Here is a 12,877-nt window from a genome sequence, read left to right as displayed (position 1 = left end):
CTTGTCTCTCCCGCAATGTTCTGGTGCACATGATAAATTTGTGTAACTATTCTCCTATTAATCTGCCCGTTGTCAGATTATTTAACCGATTCAATTATTAAACTCTCAGAGGGCAAAAGAAAATTCTTCCCTCCCCTACACAGCTTTTAGATAAGATACTCAAATTGTTCTCTTTTCATCTCTCTGATAATGCTGTCATGATTTTACAAGTAATAATGTGTTTAACTCAAATATAAAGAGTGTCCATGAAACAGGACATGATTACTAAAATGACATTAAATGTGTCCGTGATGCCCTGTGCCCTTTTTGATGAAACCCACCATTCTCACTTCCAAGGCTGGAAGAAGTGGCTATAGGTGATTCCTCTAAAATAAATTTTTCTGTTTTGTTATCATTACCCGGTGTAATGCCTGTAGAGCATAGCTAAATTACTACCCCACCTTGACTCTCCTAATTTGTAAGAACAGGATGTCTGCAGTCTGAAGTTCCCAACCTGACCAGACCAGTTGAAACCAGTGGTATCCAAGATGGCAGCTCACTTGACCTCTGAAGAAACTCTAACTTTATTGTAATCTAATTTCCATGCTAAATGAAAGTCCCATCAGTGCCATGACAGTTAATCATCATGACAATGACCAGAAGAATCCATAAAAGGAAGGCAGCACTCTGGTTCTGAGATTTTCTCTGCCTATTCCCAGAAACTGCATGAATATTCCTCCTCTTGCTTTTAATGCTCAACACCTTAATTCAAGTAGCCTTCTATCTGTGACTGTCCAGCTCTCAGGAGCTGAGAAGTTGATTTGTGAGCTGTGCTCCCACTTCTCAATTCCATGGCCATCAAATAAAGTCTGAACTGCTTGATGTTCATTTGCAGTTTCACATAATGGCTTTGTAACACTGAACAGGGAAAGACCCCCCACTTCTGGGGGACCGGCTTTGCCAGTAACACTATCACAAGAGTTTCTGCCCTGACCACCCAAGTCTGACTGCTACTACCAGATGAATGATAACCAATCCATAAATAGTAGCTATTATTTTTATTTCAGTATTGATATGTAGCAAAAGTGAACTGTGTTATCCTATTTTATAGCACTAATATGTTTGTAATCTCTCTGTAATTTATAAATCTGTTTGATGTAATAGGGAAAATAACATGTGCACGGAGTCAGACAGATATTCCTCTCAATCTTGACTGTCATGTATTATGCAGAATTAAACAAATCACATAATCCCCCTGAATTTTAGTTTATTATGAATGAACTGGGAGTAATAATACTTATTTCTCAATTGTATTATAAAAAGTAAAGGCAATAATAAACCTAAAGCATTCACAGTACCTGTCAAAGGTTAGGAGCTCAGTAGCTAGTGGCTATTGTTATTAAAATTATGTAAGCCTATCTCCCTTTGCTTCCTTGAGGACAGATACCACTCCACTCCTTCATCATGTTAACACTTGCTCCAGTCAAAGTCCCCGGCTCCGACTGACTTTCAAATTTTTAAACATACTTTATTGTGAAGTAGAACATTACATGTTTATTTATATACATACTGTTAAATAAAGGAGGAGGCCATTGTTTTGGACTGAGCTTCTGTACTAGACTCCAAAAGACTGAACCAAAATGGTGTCATTCATGTTAAGATTCCATGTCACCAAACTCAAGGTAACTTATTTTTCTGGCCTTCCAAGAAATCATGTAGAGGTGATAGCCAAATCCCAAACAAGCTAGTTTTTATTGGGCATAATAAGGAAGTTTCCTCCACTTTTAACTCTTACAAGGAGAGTAACATGAAGTAACCGGATGTTAAACAATCCACTTTTTGTATTAGCTTGTTTCCTTGTTCCTATTCAAAATACCTTATAAAAAACAATTGTTGTGCTGAGCGCAGTGACTCACGCCTGTAATCCCAGCACTTTGGGAGGATGAGGTGGGTGGATCACGAGGTCAGGAAATTGAGACCATCGTTGCTAATATGGTGAAACCCCGTCTCTACTAAAAATACAAAAAACTCGGGAGGCTGAGGCAGGAGAATCGCTTGAACCTGGGAGGTGGAGGTTGCAGTGATCCGAGATTGCACCACTACACTCCAGTCTGGTGACAGAGCGAGACTCCGTCTCAAAAGAAAAAAAAAAAGCAACAACAAAAACAAAACAAACAAACAAAAAAACAATTGTTTTGCCATGCCCAGAGGAGGACCTTTTGTAAATCTTTACATGAGATGCCACCAATTCATAAATTGTCAATAAAAGCCAATTACATCTTTAAACCAAATTTGCTATAATTTTGTTTTTGACGGCCCAGTTACACACAAAAAAAACACATATTTTCCCTTCTGCATATTATTAATTTCCATGATAATTCAGGAACATGTGTTATATATTGTTTTCTAAGTCTTTGGCTATCATTATGTCCCACTGACTACTTAAATTGTTGCATTTGTTAAATTACTCTAGGTACTGGAATCTTGATTAGTATAACAAAAGAAGTATAAAATAAAGAAGATAGTTTGTAAATTGTATGACATAGCTTATGTAATAAATTTAAAATATCCAAAATATTCAACTATTTAACTTTATGTATAAATTAATTTCAACTACATGCCTAATTTGATCACAATATGGTGGAATATTTTTAACTCAATTTATGCCTTAAAGGTAAAACACCTTCCTATTGGCATTTAAATCATAGAGCAATTATTTTCTTATATCCATGCTGTACTGCAATATGACAACCCTTTGTGATAAAGACTTTTTAACAAATATGTACTATTGCTACAGCAAATTCCATTGAATATTAAAGATTGTATCTTTTTGGCAGCTCTTCATCAGGGTACTGGAGTGTGTAAGAAACGGGAGGCAATCCCCATTATGTATCATAGGATACTGTCACATTCACACTCTACATCTGTCTCACAGAGCTGACTAGGAGAGTAATCACTGCTGAGATAAGCCTTTTCTGGAATATATGCAATTAATTCGCCTGAAAAAAGAAGGAAAGTAGCCTGACACTTTAATAATGTTTAAGTATACCTAATCTATTACTTTTCTGTTCATAATGTTTCCTAAATATGAAAAAGAAAGAGGATTTGAAAGTACTTACAGCTGTCCATTTCTATGTAAATCATCCATGGAGCTGTAATATTCTATTCTAAAATGACTAGCATGAAATAATACCATAAATTATAATAGAATGTAGAGCAAGTGGGGAATTACTTTTAAGATAAATTCATGATATGATTTTCATGCACAAAGAATGTTTCTCTTATCATGCAGGAATTATTCTGTTATTAAAGCATCAAGGGCATACCATTTTATTCAATTTGAATTCTGAAAGTATTTTAAAATCAAATCAAAATTACTCTTCCCTCTAGATTTCTGATAAAGTGCTAGTTAGCCATATGTATTTCTTAGTCTTTTATTTTTAGCTCACCCTTTTTATTATGCATAGTAACCTGATTACACATAATGATACACTTTCAGTTTTTCAACTGCCTTCAATTTTTTTAAAAAATCATCATTTCTACAAGTGCCTTTATTCAGTCCCATGTTTTGCTATTCAATTGTTAACAAATGAGCCAAGAACTTGCCTTACAATTAATAAAGTAAATTACATTTGAAAAGATTGGAGAAACATGATTGTTTATATGCTTACTTACACTCAAGTAAGAATATAATTTTCAATATTTGCTTTGAGTGAGAACAAAGTAGGTTGAAAAGCACAAAAAGTGATATGTTTTTAAACATTTTTTTAATGAGGCCTGGCTTTCTTGAGTTCATATTTACATTACGGGAGGAAAAAGTGTTCAAATCAATGATGTATCTATTATAATGGATGCCTGAAAAGGTTATTTTTAACTGTCCTCTTCTAAAAGAAAAACATAGGATTAAATAATAATATGGCAATAAATTAATATTAATAATGGCCAGAAAAGAAATGAAGCTAGTTAAAACTTTTATTTAACTTTGTGTAAACTATATGTCAAAAAGTAAAAAGTAAATTTTAATAAATGTAATATTTGTTTAATAAAAAAAGAGTCTGCAAAAGACACAGTATAGGTAATTACTAAATCGTGCTCTTGATGTAACATTTATTTTTTAATTATGCTTTAATTTTAAAAGTAAAATTAACATTTTAAAATAAAAAATAAAGTTCAGTTTTGAAGATATTATTAAAATTCAGTAAAATATTTAATTATAAACTAAAATGTCCAAACATCCCCCCCAAAATAGAGAGCTCATGGTTCACACACTATTCTTTTGTTTTGAATCTTAAATACAAATAAATACTCCAAATGGTTACTATTAACTGACATAATTTAAGTATCTCAAGTACCATGTCTTTGTCTTTACAATAACTATGCTCTCATTGCTATTTTGAAATCTATATTTGAATACATTAATAAGTAGTACCTCAAATTTTAGAAACACAAACAGTTTACAGCTAGTTGGAAGGTTCTGACTTAAGATCACAAACTTAACTCTCAAAATAAAAATGTGTGGTGGAATCCTTGAGTGTTTCAGCTCCATAACTGAAAGATCTCCTAGTTACACTTCCATTTAAAAATGCATTGTTTATTAAAGGACAGGTAATTAAAAAATGTGATAATTGAAAAAAATTTTAAAGTGTGTGGGGAAAAATGTGTGTGTGTGTGTGTGTGTGTGTGTGTGTGTGAAGTTTAAAACTTAATCGTAACCTACATTTAGAATTCAGACCCACAAAAAAATCTTCTTAGGAAAGAGTCTCTCATTACCGACATGTTTTAAATCTTTGCCTCTGATAATAGTCATACATTATTCCTACAGTCAATGTATTCCCTTACTGCTTAAAAAGATGTGGTGGTGAAGGTAGCTGTTAAATTTCACTAGCATTGAAAAGTATAGATGTTGTAATGTTAGTAAACAGAGGTAACTGTTAAATTTCACTAGCATTGAAAAGTATAGATGTTGTAATGTTAGTAAACAGAGGAAGATTATGAAGGAAAACATAATAAGTATTTTTGTTTTGCTTTTTCGTTTAAATCATGTTATTAAGGGCTGTTATTAAAGTGTTTATTTTACAGAGGGCTAATAAACTTACTTTTTCAGAAAATCTATTTTGTTTTTCTGGTGACCCATTTGAACTGGACTTTTAAATAGAAACTTTTTTTTTTTTTTTTTGAGACAGAGTCTCACTCTGTCCCCCAGGCTGGAGTGCGATGGCACGTTCTCAGCTCACTGCAACCTCCGCCTCCTAGGTTCAAACGATTCTCCTGCCTCAGCTTCTGGAGTAGCTGGGATTACAGGTGCCCGCCACCATGCCCAGCTAATGTTTTGTATTTTTAGTAGAGATGAGGTTTCACCATGTTGGCCATGCCGGTCTCAAACTCCTGACCTCGTGATTCGCCCGCCTTGGCCTCCCAATGTGCTGGGATTACAGGCGTGAGCCACCAGGCCCAGCCAAAAAACATATGTTTTTACAGAAATAGACATAAAAAGCTGTATCTGATACATTTTACCCAGATCAGCTAGAAAACAAATAAAAGTGTCCAACGGGAAAATTCCGAATGGTAGAAACTCTAAAAGTTCAGAAATATAAACTGCTGACAACTTACATTTAGTAGTGTGATTATCCATACAAATCTGTTTAACATTTTTGAAAGTGTATATGTAAATTGTCATCCAAATCAAAACAGTAAATTCACAGCACCGTCTACTAACCTTAATTAGGACAATTAAATTATTCTCTTTACAGTCATAGAACTAACTAAATTTATTATGTTTTCATTTGTAATTTAACTGTAACTTACTTAAAAAATATTTTGAAGGAATTTATTACTAAATACCAAATATACGTTCTTCAATTTCTGATGCCTTATGGTACACACTCATCATCCATAGTGTAAAACCATTTATAAGATTTTTGAAACCACTGATAAGATTAATAATCATTTACAAGAACATATCCATCCCCCCCAAAACACAAGACTACACTTCACCATCAACATTTATGACAAATATCTCAAATTTATTTTAGTCACCTGAGGATAATATTTACAGTGCCCTTCAGTATCATATAAGCAATAAAATTATGTGGCATTCTTCAACATAACCTTCACTAAATAGCTGAGGGAAAGACACTGAAACTTTCTCAGAAGTGAGAAAAATATTTCTCTGTTTTATATCATTAAGTGTAATAAATTAAACTTATGATGCAAATATTTAAAATACCTTTTATTATAATTAATTATGATTACGTATGCATACGTTTAGCTATTATGTTTAGACTTTTGGTCTAAATCTATAGCTATGCTTTAAATATCTTAATAAATTAAATTAGTAAAATCCCTAAATCTTTCTGTTGGATAAGAGAGATGTATTTCTAATATTCAAAAAGTCCAATATATTCTACAACATAAATAGAACCTATATTTTAAAATATATATCCAAACATTTAATTATCAAAAAAGTCCTCCTTTTATTTTTGATTCTGAATGTTGGTTCTTTTCCATGCCCTCAATTAGCTAATATTCTCTCCAATCACCATGATGTGTAATAATTCTCACTGAGGTGTATGTCATAGCTTTTGTTCTCATTTCCCACCCTGTTTAATAGTTCACAGTAGTTCTTAACAATCATCTTGTTCAGTGTTTTGGTTTGTTTGCTTGATTTTGTTCTCAGCTGTGGTTTTTCATCAAATAAAATCTTATGGAGTATAATGATATGCATTAAATAAAAACTGCTTATTGATTGAAATGATAATGTAATAAGTAATGACATGCAAAAAACAATGAAATGAGGACTACTATCATTAAGTGGGTGGGGAATGGAAATCTACAGGATCCCTCTGATGCCCTTATTTCCCCCAACACACACTGATCACAGAATGAAAACCATTAAACACATTGAAATTCTTCATTTATTTTCCAAAGAAGTAGTCTGGTGTTTTTCTGATTATACAAGTAATATATTTGTTATTAAAAATGATACATTACCAAATTAAAGCAGAAATTGAACAGTCTAATTTCTCAAAGATAAATAATTATTCTAGACTATCTATACAATATATATTTTTCACATCATGTTATACAATATGCTGTTCTAAAATCTGCTTTTGCCTCCACTTAATAATTTTATAAGCAACATAGCTATAAAAATATATATATCATACAGTTATATAAATATAAACATGCTATAATCTATCAAATTCACTATTGATAAATATGTAATATTTTTAATGTTATGGTCCTATGGTCTGACTATGTCACCCCAAATTCTGGCATTGAAAACTTAATCCCAAACAGTGTTGGGAAGTGACACCTATGGAGAGATGTTTAGATCATGAAGGCTTCCATCTCATGTATATACTAAAGCTGCTATAAAACGGGCTTGCAGGAGCAGATTCATACTCTTCTGCCTTTCTATCATGTGAGGACAAGCATTCCTTCCCTCATCTTTCAAGGCACCATCTTGGAAGCACAGAGATGGGCCCTAACCTGCTAGCTCCTTGATCTTGAACTTAGCAGCCTCTAGAACTGTGAGAAATATATTTCTGTTTTTATAAATTACCATAAATTATCCAGTCTGTGATATTTTGTTAGAACAGCACAAAACAGACCAAAACATACGGTGGTATTATTTGACAGTTGAAGAAACCAATGCCCAAATAGAGAAAAATACCTAAATCTGGTCACATAGGCAATTAAGATTAGAGGTAGAACAAGAAACTCATATCCCAATTTTTCATATCACCATATTGACTCACTCTTCTCCTCAAGTAAAGAAAGCTAAGGCCCCAGGAAGATGAAGAGAAGAGATTTTTCCTTTGTTCTATTTCTTATTTAAAGCAGAGGAGATTTTGTTCTATTATAGAACAGTTGGGAGTAGATGTTCCATACTGTGAACTAGTTTCCTCTCTGCTTACCATACTACAAACTTCTGGCTACAGAATGTATGTCTCATTTTCTCCAATTAGTTGCCCTAGCACATAATCCCAGGACACTCTAATATTCTAACATTTAATATCCCTTTGGACATAGTAAAACAATTACAAGTGATTATTTTTATCTTGATCTGTTGAAAACAGTAAATCTCACCAAGGTAAATAATGCATAAATATTTCAGAGATAATAAGTTTTGACTTTTTAAAATTGTTCCTAAGAGTACAAACAGCTTATTGTTTTCTTTTTAAAAAGAAGGAATAAATTGGAAGTGTGGCTATAAAATACGAAAATACATTCACATTAGAAATGCAATTAATAATCTGAATAGTTTACCCAAACAATATCAATATATATTCCTAAATCAAAATTATTATTTTCAGTTTCTTAGTGTATTTATGCTTCGTGAAATCTACCCACCCAGCAATAAAAAAGAATTAAGCCAATGTAATAATTTTGAAATCATATGGTAGAAAAGAATAATTTTTGAAATGTGCATTTAATGCTGGAAAAAAATATATAGTAGAACTCTCTAATTTTCCACAACTGAACTTGCTAATATTAAACAGTCATGAGCACAAAGAGTATGTGCTATGTACTGAATTGTTCGCCCTGCTCCACAATTCATGTATTGAAGCCCTGACTCCCGGTGTGATGATATTTGGAGATAGGACCTTTAGGAGATGATGAGAGTTTTGATGAGGCCATGAGGTGGGGTCCTTATGATGGGATTAGTGTCTTTAGAAGAAGAGACATCAGAGGGCTTGCATGATCTCTCTTTCTCCCTCTTCTCTCTCTCTCCCTATGTGCATGCACCAAGGAAAGACCATGCGAGCACATACCGAAAAGATGGCCATCTGCAAGCCAGGAAGACAGCCCTCACCACAGTCCCAACACTCTGGCACCGGATCTCAGACTTCTATCCTCCAGAAATCTGACAAATAAACTTTAATTGTTTAAGCCACCCCATCTATGCCATTTTGTTTTGGTAGCCTTAGCAGATAAATATAGTGTACAAACAGTTACATATTTAATAGCCCAAGGAAAGGTGCATCCCTTGTGCTGGAGTTTTTTGTTTTTTTCCTGGGTATCTATAAGTAGCTGTTTTTTCTGTAACATACCATTTCATTGGGGACTACACATGTAATCTAATATCCCTATAGCAGCGGTTCTCACCTGGAGGCAATTTTGCCCCCATGGGACATTTGGCAATGTGTAGAGGTGCTACTGGCATCTAGAGGAGAGAGGCTAGGGATGCTGCTAAACGTCCTACAATTCATAGCACAGACACAACAAAATGCCACCAGCACTATTGTTGAGAAACCATGCCCTAAAAACAAATGACTAAAACACTTGAATTTAAATGACTAAAAAACTTGTTATGGCCCAGAGTGGTGGCTCACATCTGTAATCCCAGCACTTTAGGAAACCGAGGTGGGCAGATAATTTGAGGTAAGGAGTTCAAGACCAGCCTAGCCAACATGGCGAAACCTCGTCTCTACTAAAAATACAAAAATTAGCCGGGCATTGTGGCGTGTGCCTGTGGTCCCAGCTTCTTGGGAGGCTGAGGCAAGAGAATCACTTGAACCCAGGAGGTGGAGGTTGCACAGTGAGCTGAGATCATGCCACTGCCCTCCAGCCTGGTGACAGAGCAAGAGTCTATCTTAAAAAAAAAAAAAAAGAAAGAAAAGAAAAACATTTGTTGTTTTCTAGACCCATTCTGTCCCTAACTTTTTACAATTCCTCCCACTATTGATGAGGCTAACTAAAAAATATAAATAATCAAAAAATTGAAAACTTTCTTAATTACTAATTGGGAATAAAGCCTTTCTTGGTATAATTAAATCTAATTTCATTCTACAGTGTACATGTAGATACAATTGCTTGTGATAATAACAGTGGTCAAGAAATCAGAAACCCATGAGAAAAAATAGAAAACTGAATCAGTTCTAAATTATTAAAGATTATGAACCTGTAGTATATAGTAGGGTATAACTCAACTGGTTTCTAAAATTTTTTGAAATGTTCAATGTAAGTAAAGCGTAAGTGTAAAATTTAACCTCCACCATAACAAAATGTCACAAGTTATTTATTACCAGGACCAGAAATAGGAGGACCAAAATTTTCCATGGATGCAAGGGGTTTGCATTGGCCTACATGATTGGCATTTCTCATCCATGCTCCAAATCCAGTTTGAATGACAATTTTTTTTCCAACCATGTTTCCTCTAAGTAAAATTCTTGAATCACCAATTACGTACTTCCCCCTTAGCTACAGTCCTTTTTAATTAAATAAACTATATTTTCAAAAGTTAACATTTTTCCTGTTTAAATATTCAAGATGATTATGAAAACTACAATAGCACAAAATTAAAATGCTGCTTGATTGTTACCTGAGAAATTTTAGAAACTAAGTAGCCAATTTCAGTAATTCAAGTATAAAGAAAAGAAAAAAAATATATAGGACTTTTTTAGATGGAGGTGTACTAAATTTTTTAAATTATAAAGATGTAGTACTGTCTTTGAAAGTAATCATTTTCTTTTTCATTTAATTCAGCAAATGAAGGTCTGATTTCTTGTATATGAATGTTTTAAAACTGATCATAACTAATGCTGAGAAAAAAGAATACACTTTTCTGAGTTAATTACCCAAATTCAAAATAAGCACTCTGACAAAGTAATAAATACTCTGCTATGTTAAAATTGATTATTTTATCATATATGATATTTAGTCAACTCAAAGATATTTTTGTATGCCACATAAAAAAGCATTATTAGATAATATGTACCAAGAGGGCTATATTTAAATAAAGAAATGTTTTCATTATGTAATATATAAAATTGACACTACAATATGTTACTTACAGGTTTATAAAAGGTTATTTCAGTAATGTAACACATGTTCCTTTTGTCTGTGATACTATTCTTATCCTAAGTACTAGTTTATAAGTCGTCTAAAGCCACAGTAACATGTCAATGGGACCAATGATCAGCATCAATCCAATCATAGAACACTGTTTAAATAAAGGTCAAGTTTCAGGGAAAACATTGTCCATTGTGAAGAGTCTATAAATTATGCTCTGAATTTCTCTAATATCCCACTAATATGTTAGGAGTTCTCAGAAGTTTGATGGTCTATAAAGTCTGTTTTGTAATTTAGCAGTTTCAATAATTACATAATACACTATTGTGAGTCTGAAATAATCATTAAAAATATGTTGAGAAGGATTTGTTTCTTGATCTTGATAACGAGTCAGGGTCTCTCTTATTGCATGGTTATTTCTTTAATCTATTGTTAGTGCAAACATTAATGATAATTAAAAATATCTCTTCTTATTTCTTTCCATTTAATTATTGTTTTAGAGTACTTTTTAAATTTATATCAAGTGCACATTTTATTGCAAAATACTGTTAATATTCATAAATAGAAAACACATACTTAGAAAAAATAATGCCCACTGCTCTGTCTGTTATCTACCAAATGCATTTTTATATCATGAAAGTATAATTCCTTACTTTCTTTTATGATATTACATTAAAAACCACACTCTAAAACCTGAACCATACACACTTCATATTTTTGTATAATTTTTACATAATTTGGGAACTATATAATAAATTAACAAGAAGTCTCATTAGGTTAATGTATTTTTGATGGCTTTATAAAAGTAAAATGTAAAATCTGGTTTTGTTTGCTAGATCAAGTATTTTGCTTTATATTTTAGATCTGTATCTTTAGGTATAGCTTTATGGAGTTAAATCATGCACTTTACAAAAGTAATGTGGCCTAAGTGTTCAAGATTTCTGATAGATACAACTGAAATGTTTAATCCTGGTTCAGTGATATGTTTCCGGAATCACATACATTTCCACATATATTATAAAACATCCTTTCTATTCTTCAGCTTGTCAAAGATCTACAGTTTTCATGACAGAATTATAAAAACTGATCATTGGATTGAACCACTGGAAGGATTTACAAATAACTAATGCCATTGGTGTTAATAAATAAGGGTGTGGAACAAATAATCTTGAAAGGAAAGTACACTCATGGGCCAAGCATTGTTATCACTTACCAGCTCTTCCTGAAGTTGGGAAATGAGTTCATCCTTCTCTTTCAGCTGCAGCTTGAGCATCGAGCATTCATCTTTCATTATATCCTATAAAAACATCAAAGAGACAGCATAATAGGCTTAGCCCTTTTACTTTGCTCTTGATAAGGAAAGTCAGCTTCACACAGTGGGAGATAATTGCATCTGACTAATGAAACTCAAATTCCCTCTACAGTATGATATTTTTCATAATATATTCTTAGTTGCAAAAAATAAGTTAATGTATCCAAAAAATGCTTTTATGCTACACATAATCATGTAGACACACACACACACACACACACACACACACACACACATCCACACACACATATGTTTTTGCTTAGTTTTTTGTTTTGTTTTTGGTATTCCTCTATCAATTTATTTGCCTAGGACAGAAACCAGGAAACCTTCCTAAATTATTCCCTCTCATGTTTGTGCATACATAGTAAGTAGAACACCAATAACTCTACATTTAAAAAGATACTGATATGGCTTGGCTCAGTGTCCCCACCCAAATCTCATCTCAAATTGTAATCCCCACATGTGGAGGGGGGGACCTGGTGGGAGGTGATTGGATCATGGGGGTGGTTTCCCCCATGATATTCTCATTATAGTGAGAAAGTTCTCATGAGATCTGATGGTTTAAAAGTGGCAGTTTTCCCTGAGCACTCTCTGACTCCTGCCACCTTGTGAGGACATGCCTTACTTCCCATTAGCCTTCCACCACGATTGTAAGTTTCCTGAGGCTTCCCCAGCCATGAGAAACTGTGAGTCAATTAAACCTTTTTCCTGTATAAATTACCCAGTCTTAGATCATTCTTTATTGCAATGTGAAAATGGACTAATACAGAAAATTGGTGATTGGAGTGG

The 12,877-nt window shown here is 33.2% G+C and overlaps 1 protein-coding gene across 20 annotated transcripts in view; it reads right to left on the bottom strand.

Annotated features, from left to right (window-relative positions):
• Nucleotides 1–12,877, bottom strand: part of CCSER1 (coiled-coil serine rich protein 1) — a 1,462,495-nt gene that overhangs the window by 777,761 nt on the left and 671,857 nt on the right. For 19 of the 20 annotated variants that reach the window (XR_008524637.2, XR_008524639.2, XM_054554165.2 and 16 more), the window contains one exon: nucleotides 11,990–12,073. Coding sequence is in view for 17 of the 20 variants with exons in the window: in XM_054554165.2 (XP_054410140.1) it covers nucleotides 11,990–12,073 (84 nt within the window). In the remaining 3 variants the exon portion in view is untranslated. Of the gene's footprint in view, nucleotides 1–11,989; nucleotides 12,074–12,877 lie in introns of those variants that run through there. The other variant, XR_008524640.2, reaches the window with a different exon arrangement.

This window comes from Pongo abelii, chromosome 3 (genome assembly GCF_028885655.2).
Source record: "Pongo abelii isolate AG06213 chromosome 3, NHGRI_mPonAbe1-v2.0_pri, whole genome shotgun sequence".
NCBI lineage: Eukaryota > Metazoa > Chordata > Mammalia > Primates > Hominidae > Pongo > Pongo abelii.
The sequence above is the reverse complement of the archived record's forward strand: the minus strand, read 5'-3'. Positions and strand labels throughout refer to the sequence as shown.